The following is a 17,959-nucleotide window of genomic DNA, read 5'->3' as shown; positions in this document are numbered from 1 at the left end:
CAGCTCCTCTTCTGTACACAAAGACTTCTTCCTATTGACACAGTCCATGGAAGTAAAATAAATTCATACTGACATGGCAGAAAATTAGAGCATGATAGGCTTATAAAATGAACAAAGAGTTCATTTTCTCTATATTAAAATATACTATGCAAATTGTTAGCATAATTTTATTTACTAACATATAGCAATTTTTAAAGTTTTTTTTCTCCTTTTTTTGGTTCACCTGAAAGAACCAAGATACACACTCAATGTGTTATTTTAATCAGTCTTGTAAGGAAGAAAGTACAGCTTTTTATTTTGTAGCTCAATTTCTAGTGAAAATGTTGGCTTTGCTGGTTGATAAGGTATGAGAGACAAGTAGAAAAATGGTTAGTTGCCCTCTAAAATTGATGGTTTTAATTGATTTGATTTATATGGCTGTCCATCTTGTGCAAACAACTCTGGACACAAAATACTGACTTGTTAAAAGCATGCTAGCCACTTTCAACTTTGTTAAAAGACTGATGGAGTTTTATTAAGTTTTAAGAAAGCTGGAGATACACAAAGACCTATTGGTTTATATTTATTGTATATAAAAATGGTGATTTTAGACCAAACGTTTCATTACATCTTAGATTAACTACAGAGCATTTAATTTATGTAACCCATTTGTTGAAATATGTTTATTTTACTAGAGTATGTGAGATTATATGTGTATGTATGGAGACATGCATGTTTTCTCTTTTCTCTTTTCTCCATACAATTGAATAGAACTTTGAAAAGACTTCTGTACCTCTCCTTAGAGCGCAAGTGCAATGAGACATTAAAAGCAGGGTTGGGGGACAGAGGACATTCCTCTGAACAGTTACCACAAAAACCTTCCCCACACAGTCAAGCATTGCTTAGGACATCATTCACCACTGAATGAAAATAACCCTGGAGGCAGGCTGTGATTTTTTTAAAAACTAGGCCTCATTCACCTGTTCATTTCTGCCATTGAAAAGCTTGTTCAGGTGAAGCCATTCCAATAGTCATTATACATTAACTCAGCACAGCTCTAGATAAAAAGTTGAAACTAAGATGAAATAAATGTTATGGTAAATGCAGACATTGATGAGGATCAGGTAAAAACGGTGGCTTCAGGTTTTTTACATCTTTAATAGAGAAAAGGGATTCCAGCATTTGTTTTTCTGATGTGGTATTCAATAGTGCATTGATGTTTCATTTTATTGTAGGAGAGGGAACAGCCATGCATCAAATCATACAACCTATCTGTGGAATGTTTTGCTTTTTATACTAAGATGGAATTGTTCTTGCACTCTTAATGACTGAGCTTTCAGGCACTTAATTTCGTTTTTTTCCCCTTTTGTTCAACAGTTTTTGTTACTGATAAAAAAAATCCCAGTGCTTGTAAAGAATGGTTTTAGGATTATTACAATGGACTGAAATATTAATCTGTAATATTCTTGAATAATGCCAAGTGATGGAAAGTCAAGAGATTGCTAAAACAATGCATGTAAAGTACCTGATAATTTATGTGTAAGGTACTGAACAAAATGACTTAAGGTAGACCTTCATTTAATTAAAGTTCTAATATCACTTTGATGATTCAATCTATATTTAAAAACAAAAGTCCAGTGTCAACAAAACAGGCATATTTGGGGGTTCTAGAGTCGGGTAGTAAAAGAGTCGGCTTAGTTTGTTACTTAAAGTTCAGTTTGCTAGAGTTGATAAACAAGTTGTATATGTCCAGAAGGACCATGACAGCTTAGTTATTGGTACTAAACAGTATTTTCTAATGGATCAACTGGATTTTTGGTCTTCAGTTCAAGCGGACAGAGGTCATACCCAGTCTGTAGACTGCGGTTCAGCCTAGTCTACCTTCATTTGAAAGTTACCTCTAATTCTTATCATTAATGTGCTAAACTGATGCTGAAATTGTATCATAATAAAGGTTCTCACTTGGCCCTCTAAATTTAAGGACAGTATCACAGAATTTGTATTTGCAAGGTTATTTTGTTCTTGATCTACAGATAGGCAAACAAGCTGTTGTTCATAACTAGTACTGTGGAGTCCTTGGGGTTCTCTGAGCTTGATTTTTCTTGCAAACGTTTTGTTACCCAGCTAGGTAACATCTTCAGTGCTATAATGGGATGGGGTTTGCTCTCTGTTTATATACAGTGGCTTGCCCTGCCAGTGTTGGTGGTGGTGGGGGGGTTTCCCTGATAGTTCCTTGATTAGGATACTGTTTACTGCTTGTTTGTCTGGTGTTAATCTTGGTGTTAATCTCTGCTTATCTGGGTGTTGATTGCTGGCGAGGAGGTGTTCTGGTCTTTTTGTTTCCTTTTCATTGTCTCTTTTGAATAGTGTGTAGATGTTGTTTATCTCTATGTGCCGGTTGATGGCTGCCTTGTCTGAATCCCAAGCTTCCAGGAATTCCCTCACATTTTTGGATTTGGCTTGGTCTAAGATGCTGAGTTTCCCAGTTGAAACTATGGTTAAGTTCCAACCCATGCAGTGCCTCTTGTGCACCCCCTCGTGCACCCTCTCCACACTCCCTCACTCCCTCCCCTGCCTGGCAGCAGCCACTTACCTGTTTGCCGAACTGGGACTTGCAACTTCTTGCCGGCTTCCTCATTGACTTTGTGAAAAGCCAGCAGGAAGTTGCCTTGTTTAGAGATCCGCAATCCTCGCTTAACGATGGCAACCAGGACTGCAGGGATTGCCATCACTAAGCAATGCAGTCACACTTTATGACTGCATCACTTAGCGATGGAAATTCCGGTCCCAGTTGTCGTCGTAAGTCAAGGGCTATCTGTATGCACAGTAGACTAAGTCCTGAATTAAGAGACGGGAGAATGACGTTTCATCCACACAATGTAAAAATATGTGGGAACACGCTCAATGGTATATATGCTCTTTTGATCAATCTGTATTATAAATTAGATTAAAAAGATAAAGATTCCCTTGGATCAAGGTCAGCTTCTGGTAACTATATGGAAGCATTAATGCAGTTTTCTTGGCAATAATTCAGAAGTACTGTAGTTTGCCATCACTTTATTTCAATTTTTTCCCCAACTTTCCAGTCTAGCCTACAGCTTGGAATTTCCTAGGGATTTCCCATCCAAGTGCTAACCATGTCTTATAAATTGAGACACGTTAGCTAATCCCCCTGCAATACTACTCATTGCTAATCAACATGCAGAGATGGCAGGTGCATTTGCATTTTTTTCAGCTAATAGCTGGACCAGGGTGAGATCTATATTACAACTCTTCTGTATATGAGGGCTATTCAAACATTGCTTAGGCAAATTAATTATTGAATCAATTATTTCATTTGTGATTATTTGTTTACTGAAAGTAGTAGAAATTATCTTCCAATCCTCATTGCTAGGATTTTTTGGATAACAACCCTCTCATCCCAGATTTTTTTTTTATTCTTAAAGCTCCTTCTGATCCCAATTGTGCCTCATTGGTTTTTCCCCCTCAACTAGGAAAAAAAAGCCATTCAGCTGAAGTCATGTAGTCAGTGATAGCAGCAGACTAGGCCAACCCTTGTGTGAATGCAATGAGTGACAGCTCTAGGGAGAGCTGAGATTTGCACAGGATCTGTCACATACAATAATGTATTAGCTAAATCTTTTGACAGATGTGTCAGTTCAGATACAAGCTCTGAATTAAAATCTATCCCATGTCATTGTTTTTATTTGTGTAGGCTGTGCTTTTATATATTTGTTCCATCCTAACATTCATCCATACAATCTGATCCAGAAAGTAATTGTGTAACAATAAAGTTTATTTTCTATATGCTATACCTCATTTACATGGTGTTTTTAAACTCTCTATCTGGGGTAAGTGTTAAATAACTTGCTCTAATCATGATGATGGAATGTCACATATTCTAGCCATGGCTGTGTCTGAATGCATTGGATATGGTGCTTTGCCATTTGGCAGCAGAAGCCTATCATCACAGCTGTTTGAAAGCTGCAGTTCAGATACAGAGCATGTTTCTGGGTTCACAGAATTGTCACAGCTCATAACTGACCTGATGGGAATAGTCTGCCAAGCTGCTTCACTGAACAATAATAATGGACTGTTGGAGAGTCTTAAGTGAGAAATACTGTGAATATAGGAGGACTCGGGAAAGGCTTTCATTTTAGCAAGTGAGAAGAAAATTGACAGCTCTTTTCTCTTTGGCAACTTTAACCTTCTCTTCTGAATACTCTTGACGCTGACCTTTCTAAGTAGCGTTGGGGAAAGCATTTTAATGTATCTTAAACTTCCGAACTAAAATAGGATCCCTTTAGGATGAATAGGCAGATATATTTTCTTACCAAATAGATTGCCAATCCTATTTTCCAATCTTACTTTCCAACCTCAGATTTACTAGTATATATAGTTTCATTTAACAATACCTGTATAAAAGACCAAAAGGATATTATTTAGCTTTCTGAGTACGTACAGCGTTTGTTATGATGTACTTGGCCACCTGAATAAATATTTCATCACTAACTCAGAAAGTATATTTGCTCAGTGCTTTTTAATATCAGGTATTAATGTTTAATTCCACATCACAGCAGTTGAGTGGGGAAAGAAAATTTCCAAAACAAAACATCAGATATTTACACCTAAAATTCACATCACTTATTTGTTGATTCCAGAAACATGCTATCACAATATATACAACCAAATATCTTTAGGACTCTGGTATACTTTTTTTCCTTTGTTTGTTTTCCTTACAATTAATACAGGTTTTCTGAACATGAATACACAAAAAGAGAACCGGTTAGAGGGAGTGTGTGTGTGTGTGTGTGTTTAAATAAGATTGGCATAGGGTAAAAACACATTTACAGGGCAGAGTACCAGACATCACAATCTATACATTTTTTGCTCAATTTCCTGTACAAATACACAGCATTCATGTGAAATATCTACAGAAAACATAATACAGAGAAAATTAAGCAAATTATACTCCCTTTCTAAAGTTCCTGCAGCCTCATTATTCCTCATAATAGGAAATGACAGTCCCCACTGACAACAGTAAAATTAGGACCAGGGTGGGGTGGGGAGTCAAAATGAGTGTGGGGTATTTGCTGGGGAAGGTTTTTTTTGCCCCCCTATAATAACAAAATTTAATTATATACTCTTATTACTAATATATGATTGAATGAATTCTTCCCATTTTCCAACCACCAACGTCTGAACTTTTTCTTCCAGGCAAGGACATGAATAACGTATTTTAGAGCACTTTATACCTTTTTCAAGGCACCATGATTGTGCTATTTTTGTGTCCAAAAATATATAAAGGTTATTTTCCATCAGCTACCTGTGTCCAAAAAAAAAAAAGGATGCTTTTTACAGAAATGTTGGCTTTCAAAACCACCTTAATACACAAATTCCATGCAATAGTGCTTACTTGGTGATCTGAAAAATTAATAAGCAATTTTAGCAATACAGCATATGATATCTAATAAAGAGCCTGACTTCTACCCATATATTTTGTGATCTTCCAGCTCCAAATTATACAATGTTCAGTTTCACATTCACCTTTTAACTTATACTGGAAATCTGATTTTATATTTTGCACACACATATATACACAATGCCTCCTTAAAAAGCTATCACACATCTGCATGGACACGCACCAACATCATAAAAAGAAACTGGAAAATAATGGATCCCAAAAATCCTTATATCAAAATGTGCCTTTCTCCACAGAACTTGGTGATTATGATAATATAGAATGTACTTGGTGTTTGAAACCCTATTTAATATCTATGTGAAACTGCTGGGTGAGGTCATCCATTGGCACTGAGTCAAGTATCATCAGTATACTGATGATATTCAGTTTTACCTCTCTGCCCTGGGCCATCCAAGTGATGCTCTTGAGGTATTCTGCTAGTGTGTGGAGGCTGGGATGCTGGATAGGGAAGAACAGGGTTTTACTCAATCCTGACAAAATTAAGTGCCTGTGGCTTTTAAAGCCTCCTGAATCTAATGATCTTCCATTCTTAACTCTGGATGGAGTGACACTCCCCCAGTTGGTGTGCAGTCTGGGAGTCCTCCTCAACCTGTGGCTCCTGCTTGAGCAGATAGCAGCTATGGCCAAGAGGGTCTTTGTATAGAGCTATCTTACATGTCAGTTGTGCCAGTTCCTACATTGGGAAGCAGTGCCCTAATAACCTCCCAATTAGACTACTGCAATATGCTATATATGAGGCTGCCCTTGAAGAGCATTTGGAAGCGTCAACTGGTCCAGAATGCAGTGGCATGTGTAGTTCTGGATGCACCATAGTATGCTCATCTAACACTGCTGCTATGTGAACTTCACTGGCTCCCAGTAGGCTTCCAGGTGCAATTCAAGGTACTAGTTGTCATCTTTAAAAACCTACATGGCATATGGCCAGGTTACTTGCAGGACTACCAATCCCCACTAGAGCCAGAAGGGCGGACATGCTCCAGGTCCTCTCAGTGAAACAGTCACTAGGTGGATCGTAGGAAGTGTGCCTTCTCTGGTATGGCACCTGCCTTATGGAATAACCTCCCCCCCTGGACATTGGAATTGCCCAACCCTGTTTGCTTCTAGAAGTCTCTGAAGATCTGGCTTTTCCTTCAGGCACTCAGGCCACAATATGAATGGAGCCTGGCTTGTGTGTGGGGGAGGTGTTGGTAAAGTGTTTTTATAGTGGCCTTGACTTGGTTCTTTTAACTGATTTGTGTATTACGTTTTATCTTTTGTTTGTCACCCAGATAGCAAACAAAATGTTTGGTAGATGTGCAGCTATATAAACCTGTTAAATAAATTTTAAAAATTATATAATCTGTTAAAAAGAAATCTTCAGAACTATATAAAAAGAAAAAATATATATAGTTAACATCCAGAATTCAATCCTCTGAGCATCACTTACTATGGAACAAGACTCACTGAATCTAAACAACTATTTTAATTAAACATGCTTGGGAGTGTGCTCTCTCTCAAACTTAGATTAGAAGATTATATGCTTCAAGAATCCTGCTGGAGTTTTGGATAGGTAAAATTTAGGATGCCTGGATGTTTGACATTCTAAAATTTGAAGCTTATCTTTCCTACTGTGTTTAAACTGTGGCTGTGTAGATATGCTTTTGGTGGCGCTAGTGGGAAAATACTGCTAATGGGACGAAGGTAAGAATGAGTGTAAACAAAACCAATTTTTTCATGTCAGGTCACATAAGAACATACGTGTGTTTTGCACAAAAGAGACCTTGGGGAAAGTAACCGAGCAACTTACTTCCATGAAAAGCAATTTTAGCCATAGGAGGATGTGCACATTGTGCCTTTTGCCTTTAGATTTTTTTTCTTTTTTTCCCTACAAATACTGACTCACTGATTAGAGAAATCAAGATTTTAAATTTGTTGTTTTCCTAGATTCTATTTACATTTCATGAGCAGACTTTCATTCATACATTGGGCTGTCTCCTTTTCCTCTCTGTACTCCCCAAATCTTCTCCAAAGAAACTCCGGCTCCCTGGAGTAGATTTTGAGAGTATATAGGGCACAAAAGAGAGAATCCATTCTACCAATGGTGTTTTTTCTATTGGTGGATAGACATCTTTCATTATTGGCTTTTATGGGGAAACACTGAATAAATCCATTATAGTGAATGGATCCATTCTCCTTTAATATTAAGTGATTCATAATTTAGTTCAGGGTTTTTGTGGTACAACTATCAATTTACAAATCTTTCACAATGTGCTTTGGGGCATCGCTGTGAAAAATGTAAAAATAAATGGAACGTTTAGCCATCCAAGGACAGGGCAAAAAAATCTGGATCTTAAAGCTTTTACATTTATATTTTCCATTTTAAGAACTTGGAATGAATTGCAGGAAAATGAAGCATTGATTAAAAATTCTTCAATTGTCAATACAGAATTATCTTGCATTATAAGTTTGCCATATTGCTTAATGTATGTTTCATACATTTTCTGACACTTTTCCAAGTTTAGTTACACTATCAGCTACTGCATAGCGTATGGCAGCATGTTTCATGGTTCCTTTGGTGAAAATGTGTAATTGCAATATGTTAAATTAATGGTCAGAACTAGTTCTTGAATACAAATTAAGTAGCAGCTTTCTATTTCACTGCCTTTCAATCAGTCATGATTTTAACACCTCTACTTTAACGCACTGGAACAGTTGTTGGGGTTTTTTGTGATGTGAAAGTCTTTGAGGAACATGACATAAGATGTTTGTGGCAAAGATCAAGTATGCACTCAAACCTTCCTTTTATTTTATTCTAGACCAGATTCCCAGCTGTCGAGTCATAGTTACTCCTCCCTCAATCCTGAAGAGGCTTTTGGAGTCACAATTTTTTAAAAATAAAAGAATGCCGGGGCCGAAAGCCTCTTTAAATTTAGGCACAGCTGGCCAAGAATGGGCTACAGGTCGCTTCATACACCATGATAATGAGAGAAAAGTGGAAATAAAAAGTCTAACAAACTATGAAATGTTTAAAATAGGCAATAGCAAGCGAACACAGGTTAGATTGCTTCAGCATTCCTGAGGCAGTGCAGGGAGATCACCACAAAAGAGTTCATACGCCTGAAGCCTGGAAGATCCAGTTTCTTCAAAAGCAGATTTCAGTGTACGTCATGCTTTAAACTGCACCTTCTGGCTTGACATTTCATGGAATCCCCAAATCCACTTAATACAGCAAGTGTACTATATACACATTCCTAGTGCAACTGCTTCAACTTGTGCACATCTCAAAACCAAGAAGAAAGCTTGTAAAAATTCCATGCCACTCCCCCTTATGTCATCCTGTTGTCTGAAACTGTAGAAGGAATATAGCATCCACTGTGGAAAAAAGGACAAATCCCAAACCACTAAAAATCTGGAAAGTATAAAATTAAATAAAAAGGAAAGCAGCAATTTCACGTGCTGGCCGAGTCTCTGATTCCAGTCAATCTCACAGCAATTAAAAAAAAAAAATCTACTCCCCTACTTTTTCATCCACTGTTCCGGTTCTAAATGCTGGAATGATCATACAGACTATTCTCTCTCAAAATTTTGCCTACTTCTCACTGATGCCATGCTCCCACGCTACCCTCGCTTGCTCCTCTTTTGCACCAGTAGTTGGTTGGGAGATCTTGCGATGCAATGCTCGATATTTTTCATCCTCTTCCAAAATCATTCCTTCTTCATTATCCATGTTTGAGAGACGGGAATGATATGGTTTAGGGGGTAGAGCTGGAGGGTCCATAGTGTCCTGAGGAATGACTCCAGATGGAGCGGAGTGGCTTCGGCATGGCTGGGATTTGAGCGTTTCTAAAACATCAGGCTCTGAGAGACTGTACCTGACAGGGAGGTAGGGTGTCTCTAAGTCTTCATCAGTGTTCCAGGTCTGGCTAGGGACAGAATCCATTGTGTCTGTTCGAGGAGGGGGCTCAGATGAATGGCCAAAATTACTTTCACTTAGTGAAGAAACTCCACTGCTGGCGCTACCAGAAAGGGTGGAATTGCTTCCATCCAGGCCAGACTGGGGACTTGTGGGTGATGCAGGTATTGGGTGAAGAGGAGACTATTTAAAAGGAAAACAAAAAGAGACATACATGCACATGTTAGAACATATAAAGAGTTTCATGTATCTCCTTGGTGAATATTTTTATACAGATTATAGAATATTATTCCTATTTTCTAGATTTTCAGTTCATCTTTTTAAAAGCACATCCTAGATTTTCATTTCAATTAAAAAAAATGTATCTCACCTCCTCTAAGCTTCTAAAATGCTAGCACCTGTTTGTGATGGTAGCAGAATTCCATCTGTATATATTTTGCTGAACCAAAAAATCACAAAAAGTGAAAATGTAACTGTCCATTGGGTAAAAAAAACCCACACAATATCCACAGCTGAACAATGTCTTTATGACTGGGCCAAACAAATGTCCAAAAAACCATGCACATTTTAGAGTCCTGCAGAATACTTTATGGGATTGAATGGTTAAAAGAAATAGACTGCTTCAGAGTCTATCAATACTATTTGAAGCCTGAATCTTAATCCTGATGTGGGAATCTAAATTTCTCATTGTTATAAATCTTTCTTCTATTTGGTATAATTTGGCATGAAGCTACTGAATTTTAGTCAGATAGGTACAATTCTAGGCAACACTGCTTTTTGTTTTTAAAGGTAACTGCTGTTAATTTTATTTCTTGGGGAACTGGGTACAATTTGCATATAAAGTAGAACATTCAGCTTTTGCTCAAGTACGTCAAATTTCAAATGAATAGGCTTGGGAGATGCTTTGTACTAGATTAGCATTTACACATATAAAAGACTGCAAAAATGACACACACATTTTACTATTTTTTGGTAAGCAACATAGAGATGATTCTAGCTAGGAAATCTGCACTATTTGAAGTTTGCAGCAGTGGTTCTTCTATAAGGGGGGTCTTCACATTTTCTTTTAAGGGGGAATTATTCTCTTTTTCTTTCCCTTCCCTTTGGAATTTTGTATGATAGCTTATAAATATAGACCATATATACAGTATGTATATATACATATATGCATACATCACATATATGTCTCTTGCTAAGAAGCCTGAAAAATATTATAAGTTTTGGTGCAAGGACTTGGAAGTTATCATGAACGCAAAAGTAAGGCTTTCTGGTCTTCAATTCAATTGGCAGCAAAGTCACACAAAGTTTACAGCACTTAAAAATGGATAGTGGCCATAAAGCAAACAGTAGCTGAGGTAAATCATTCATAATTTTACAAGCAAGTGCTCAGTGCCGCACCTTTCCAGTTTCTGTAGAACCCAGCAAAAAAAAATCTTGATTTCTCTACTAGCAAAGAGCTCTAGAACAATCCAATCCAGTATTTCAGTATTTCCCCCTCCACCAAAAGCATTATGAAAGGAGAACCCTTAAAAATCATATATTGTGAGCAGCTTCTGGGTGAGGACAATGGCAGACTAAAATGTCTCCGAGGGAGCGGAGGCGATGTTGCAGCGGAGACTGACAGCTAGGCCTGGGCCAATGGAGCCTCTCCAGAGAAGGAGAGTCCAAGAGTCATCCACTTGTGCTCCAGATGGTTGCTCCTCGTGAGGAGACCACAAGATTGCAGTCAACTCATGAGTCAAAATACCAGGAGCCACAGGAAAGACATTAAGCTCAGTTGCAGTGGAGCCTGTAAGAACAGTCTGCTAAAACCTCAGTTTCTTAAGCACATTTGAAATACAATTACATCAGAGCTAAAAGAGATCTTTGGAACAGCAGTTAAAAAAAAACAACATTCCGATGAGTGATACTTCATTCCAGATTAAAGAAAAGAATAAAATAACAATTTAAAGAATTTAAGATAAATGCCAAAAAGCTTAACAAGAACTTAACCTAAGAAAGTTTAAAATGGATTAAGGGGCCAGTTAAATTTGAAATATTAGGATTTTTATTAAAGTGTTCTTAAAATAATTAAATCAATAAAATACTACCTTTGTGAGTAGACAGACTGTTTAGAGTTCTAGTGGAAAGGCAATTGGACTTTGCAAAAGAAAGAGATAAAAGAAATCTGAGACAAATCATGTGACCATAGAATTATGGAATGCAGAAGGGATCACAGACTTAAGGACTAGAGAAAGGCGAAAAAGAAAAAAAAGTCTCCTTTTTACTTCTACTTTTGTACCTGATGAAATGGCTGTTATTAGAAAAGTAGTGAAACCTACAGAAATGACTGAAAAAGACATCACACAAGACATTTCAAAAGATCTATGAGGAGTTGGGAAAGAAGGTTACAGCTACAATAACAGCCTCAGTAACTGCCTATGTGAAAGCATTATTTAAAAGAGATCTGAAAGAGGAGTTAAAAGTAGAGACAAAAAATAATCTTGAAGAATTTACAGGTCAGCTGAGTGGAGAGGTAATTCAAAGTGAAGTCGAGGTGGAAATTTTGGAAAATAAAACAGAGATAATAAACAGGGGAGATACAAACATTATGAAAAATGATGTGGATAATGGACTACTATCAGATTTACAAGAGAAAGGAGGATTTACAGAACAACTTGATGAAAATAGTAAGGAGAGGGCTGTTGAAGCCTCAATATTTTTTTTTAGGATGGGCAAAAGAAAATATGGATGGAGATCAAGTCCTACAGTACAATACTTCAATGTCAAGTTAAGGATTAACAAGGTCCGACTACTAGGCAAGAGCACAGAATATAAAATTGACTTGTTTGATTAGAGATAGAGATAATAAGTACTTTTATAAAATACTGGAAACCTTTTATGGACTTTTTGCTGAAACTGGACAGAACTGTCACTGATTTTTGAGTAAATGCTAGAGCTGTAAGTCTTAATATCATACACAGTCATCTCCCTCCCATTGCACCCAATCTGGAATTATCCAAACACGGAAAGCTTGGGAATAAATGTATCCCTTTTGCAGATCTGTGTCTAGGATTCCTTGAAACATAGTTTGAAGATTTGGAGTTTGATTTAGATACCTCCCAAATTTCTGAATCAACTAGATTTTATTCAGGAATGGGACTCAGTTGAATCTGAAGCAAATCTCTAATTAAGACTTAATCCCTGAGCTGTGCCTGAAAAGGTTTAAGAAGTAACTGTTCCAACATGGGGCGATATGCTAGTGCATGCTGGCCAGCTCCTATTTCTGAGCCATGTTCTAGGGTCACCTCATGGATAGTGTATTGCAACAATCCATCCCTGTAGCTAACCAGTGCTTCTTTCACCAGTGCCAGGTCTGTCTCTTCCAGGTTGGAGCACAACTAGTTTGTCAGTGAAAACTGATACAATGACTATCTGGCTGTGCTAGACTGAACTCCTGAACTGCAAACCTGTTCCTTGGACAGCATGGCCCCATCCAGAACAGGCACTATGTGCCAATTCTGAAGTCTAGCTTCTGTCATCAGCAACAGAGGTGAAGTGGGCCCCTACCCTTCCAATTTTTTGGAGGGAACTGAAGATTTGGCTCTGCCAACTTGTGTGGGGCGAGGAAAGATACAACTGACCCTGGGGATGGCTGGCGCCTTGACAACGCTCCCTGAGTTTATTAACACCTAATTAACACCAGCCTCTTGGAAGTATCATACAGGAAGTTTGTTTTCTAGCATATTTTAATTAATTAATTTTTATCTATTTTAATGAATGTTTATTCTGTTTTTACTGTAAACTGCCCAGGGTCACTCTGTAGTGAGATGGGCAGTGACAAATTTGAAATATAAATAAATAAATAAAACATCTCAGTTTTGTCCAAATACAGCTTCAGCTTGCTATCTCACATCAGTCCTGTACAGCCTGGAAACAAGCAGAGGCTCTTGAAATATCCAAAACTGAATTTGCACTCTACTGGTAGCAACTGGCTCAAAATTCAACAGTTTCATATAAAATGGGAGACAAGATGGAGCCATTCAGGACCCCCTTGCCACCACAATACCAAATGTCTCTCACATTCTGATAACACCTATAGTAGTAAGAGCAAAAACACTGCAAAGAGGTGCCTCTAACTTCCAGTTCCCTCAAACATGTCAACAGGATGCTGTGATCAATGGTATCAAAAGCTACTGAAAGATCCAGGAGTACCACAGGATTGCAATTCTCCTGTTGCATTTGTCTTATCTATCAAGATGGCCATTGTGATGATATTTTGCCAAAGCTGTGTCTGAATTCAGAATGGAGAAGATCTAAATAATCAATTTCCTTTAAAGATTCCTGGAGCTATAGTTCCTGGAGCCATTGCCTTCTCCACCAGACTGGCAAAATAAAGATTTCTGGATACCAGCTTATAGTTATTAAAACTAGTCAGATCCAGAGGTGACTTCTTAAGGATGTCACCAATGCCTCTTTTAATGTTGTGAGGAAACCATCTGCAAAGAGAAGTGTTAATTATTGAAAGGATAGACACCTTGGAAGTCCTTAAAAACCAAGCCAGGGAAGGCTCTAACATGCAAGATGCAAACCAATCCAAGGACCTTATCTATTTCCTTGAGTAATTTTCCTCAGATGTTATTGAATCTCTTAAGTATGGTACTCTCCAAAGAGGCATCCAGGCTGGCATGGATCCAAGTGATTTTATCCATGAAGAACCGTGCAAACCTCTCACAATGGCACTTATATATTATGAGGTCAGCAGTCAGAATCATCAAGGACCACATCATTCACTGAAGAATTCTATTGGACTATTTTCCACACCACATTAGTGGAATTAATCAGTTCTTTTCTGATTACCACAATATAACTTTTATCATGGTACCTATGCCATATCCAGTTAAATACATCCCTAGTCTTATGCTTCAATTACTCAAACTGCTTGTTCTCATATGTCATTGGCCACAGATTCACTGCACACATAATCACTCACTATTTTATACAATGGAGCACTATGGGTCCTGATATGGGTCTGGGAATGCTTGGGAACTACCATATCAGTGCATTGGGGACTTCATTATTCCATATCTCAATCAAGATGTTGATAAAACAGTTGATCAGGTTTGAGAAAATTTCCTCAGAAATGCCTTAAACCCAACTGTTAGTTCAGAGGCAGGCCAATCTAACCTGGTTCCCATTGCAGCAATGGGATTAGTGCTAATAAAAATTATTATTACTATGGTCCAGCTAATTCATGCCTCAATTTTTAAAATAGTTACCAACAGAATAATTAGTTAGGTTTTATCCCCCAGCCCCGGACCAAAACAGCTGATTGCTTTTTATGTGCCTTGAAACTTACCGTACTTAACCATCCAGGATGGATTCTACCTCCAGGGAAAGAGAATATACAATTGAAAGGAGGACTATATATTTTGAGGGTCCAATTCCCATTAAGCCCCAAGAACACTACCCTATTTATCTTATTTAACTGGTCCCTTCAGCTTTGTTGATACAAAGATTGTGATGTTCTTTATTACTGCTCTTTGCCAGGCCAAGGTACATCACCCATGACAGAAGGAACAACAGTCTTTATGATTTCAAATCTAGAGGGACAATCATTTTCATTGCCCTTGAATGCTAAGTGTAATTTGAAATCAACAACATCTAATACTGTGGATTTAATCCACAGCCCCTATTTTGAGAGTTACTTTGAAATGCACTCCTTGTAGCTAAAACAGCTGGACTGTTTTGAACTTGTCTTACTTCTCCATTGCTTGCTTATTATGCCTGATGAATAGATCTGCAGAACATGAAAAGTTGATGTTTTGGTGCCATTTTGGTTTGTTCTAATAAAGATATCACCCAACTATGTGGTTTGGATAGAAAGGAGGACCTAGTTCATATAACTATAAGGAAATCTCAGAAAGTGCAGCTGTTTTTCATGATAAGCGTATCTATCAAAGTGCTCTCTTCTCTTCAGTTATATTTAAATAGAATCTCTCTTTTTCTTTCTTTATAATAGCCCAATAGCCCAACAGTGGGCTATTTCCTTTCCTAAGCACCTGGGGTGATTAACTATCTCTTTTTGAATTGATATGCTTGAATAACTGAAAATGAAAATACATGCTAAGAAAAGGTGTATATAATCAGTGTTGTCTTAAATTTTCATCTAAATTTAGAATATATTTTATATCACTTCCGTTGGTCTTGAAAGCCCAGCTCAGTAGCAAAGATAATCCCTTTTCCTTTCCTAGTATCAAGCTAGGAGGAAACTTTGGACTCATCCTCTCACACTAGCCTGGGAACTAGATAATAAAGCAAAAATTGGACAGAATTTAGATTACAATTTAGATAAACTTGTTCAAGACAAACAGCTCATGTAAAAGAACGAACAGGAATGTTATTTTTTTTTCTTTTGAGCATCCTGATTATTTGTTTCATTCTATCGCAACTTATTCTCAAATACCTCCGGAGGCCCTTGGATAGCTTGCAGGGTTTGTATGTGTTTCTCCTAGGGATACTGATTTTTGCTTTTGATCTCTCCAAAAACTAGGCATAACAGGTACAGTATATCTTAAAATTCTAATTTAAGCAATACCAGGGCGATACAAATACGACAGAGAACTGATATCAATAATGTATTTGTTTTATATACCACTCTTTCTCCAAAAGAAATGAGATATAGTTAACTGACTGGATAGAAGGCTCTGAACCATGACAAAATATTTACCTTGCGCAGTGTCCGTGCAGGCAGCGCTGGGGGAGCATCATTAAGATGATGATGGAAGGCATCGAAGTGTAGTGAATAGTGACCTTATGGGAGAAGTCAGGGCAGAATCACTGTTCTGTTCGTAATTCTTAATTTGTGCAATACTGGTTAAAGCAGATGTTAATCCTGACAGCACAACACTGGCTTTCAGAAATCAATGTTTTTACATAGTAACATACAATGTTTTTAATAAACACAAAATAGAAATAAAAAGTAAAGGCAGCAGAATTTTACCAACGGCTGATATTAATTATATCAAGGCTCCCGTGGCAAGAAAACAGGCTCATTAGCAATGAAGATACAAAATCACAATTACTTTTTAGCACTTGATTGTCCTTGGAAAGATGATAAAAATCTCTAAATAAATAATACTTGTTTTAAAAAATAATTGGACCTCAGTATATATTTATAGATTAAAGTCTTCAGCAAGACATCAAGTTACCTTAGATCACTCAAAAGTCTAATTCCAGTCCCAAAGCACATTCACAGCCCTGCTGAAGTTTTCAAGATTTAGGTAACTGTCAGCCAAGAGAACCAGGAAAATATTTTCTTCCACAAATTCCCTTTCTTTTTACAGAAGACATACTGATGTCAGTGTTGGCCTTTACGTGATTTATTTGGGCATCATTGTAGGATTTTTCTGCAGACCCCCTGACCATTTCCTTACCATGGGTCAGGCTTCGGGGAGGCACTGGTGGGACCAGGATGCTCCCAACATGAGCAGACAGGAATGGCAAGGCCTCTCTGGTTCCGCTGTCCAGACTCCAGCTGCTTGGTGCTGCTGAAACAGCTGAAGGATGGAAACAGATTGAATTTGGGTAATATTGAAATACAGGTTTTATTGGGACTTGATAGGATTGAAGGCTGACATTTTTATTTTCTTCAGTCTCTCTGGAGTATTTTGGGACTGGCTCCATGCTGTTAGATATATTCATCTATGAAGGTCAGTAGCAGATGAGAGGAAACAATTTTTTTTTTAATATAAAGAACAGAACAACTTTGAAAACCAATGATATATATTTTAGACTATAGGAGTTGTTGTTTGTTTTAAAAAGCAAGATTAAAAGAAGCAAAAAATGAGGAAATGTCAATACAGTATGCGCAACAGAGCCTGTTACTGTGCCGCGATGACCAAGATAAGGAAAGGTTTTTCATAGCTTCAAACTGTTTTTCTTTAATTTTCTCAGGAATCATGACACTAAACAAACAAACAGTATTTCACCAAATAAAGTTTATGCTGTTACATAATTACATTCCAAATTAGATCTTTCCTAAAAAACTTGCTTTAATAACTATCCACAACATTTTTCATTGATCATGTCTGAAGAATCGCTGCTTTCATTGCCAAACAACAAGCACAATCTTATTGAAGGGGAATCTGATACAACACATTGGCCAAAGTCTCGTATATCAGCACTTTCTCACTTGAAGGAGAGTACTATAGTTGAAAAAGAAAAAGATGACAATTTGCAGCCTTAGAATCAACTCCATTTTCACCACCAGCAGGGAAAGCCCACTTTTTAATCAAAATACAGTCATTGCTTTCCATTTTAGATATACCCTGGTTTTGAATCATGAGTAATGATGATATACGAGAGTATTTTCCTTTTTTTACTTTTATTAGTGGGATTTTAGTTTTAATGCCAATGGACTCTTGGCAAAAAAAAAAAAAAATTGCTTCCTATTCCTGTTTGTTAGGTCTGTAGACTTGTACCATGTTTGGGTTTCTATTAATATTTTCTACTCCAAATACGCAGCAATTTTTATGCTCCTGTCATGAGTAAGCTGTTGTTTGCAGACTTTGAAGCAATTTTATTTTATGTTATCTAAAGGTAGAAGTGAAATGTTTTTAGATCTA

The 17,959-nt window shown here is 37.4% G+C and overlaps 1 protein-coding gene across 1 annotated transcript in view; it reads right to left on the bottom strand.

The window, feature by feature from the left end:
- Positions 1-3,939: 3,939 nt before the first annotated feature.
- The window catches only part of DOCK3 (dedicator of cytokinesis 3), a 226,422-nt gene continuing 212,402 nt past the window's right edge, over positions 3,940-17,959 (bottom strand). Inside the window, exons 54-56 of the mRNA XM_088134686.1 lie at positions 16,769-16,891; positions 16,063-16,145; positions 3,940-9,536 (exon numbers count right to left, since the gene is read on the bottom strand). Coding sequence (XP_087990812.1) covers positions 9,030-9,536; positions 16,063-16,145; positions 16,769-16,891 — 713 coding nt within the window. The 3' untranslated portion in view covers positions 3,940-9,029. The remainder of the gene's footprint in view (positions 9,537-16,062; positions 16,146-16,768; positions 16,892-17,959) is intronic.

The sequence above is a fragment of the Python bivittatus genome, unplaced genomic scaffold, assembly GCF_059951505.1.
Source record: "Python bivittatus isolate LINGU-HERP-01145 unplaced genomic scaffold, Pbiv_v1 ctg000080_np1212, whole genome shotgun sequence".
Taxonomy (NCBI): Eukaryota; Metazoa; Chordata; class Lepidosauria; order Squamata; family Pythonidae; genus Python; species Python bivittatus.
The sequence above is the reverse complement of the archived record's forward strand: the minus strand, read 5'-3'. Positions and strand labels throughout refer to the sequence as shown.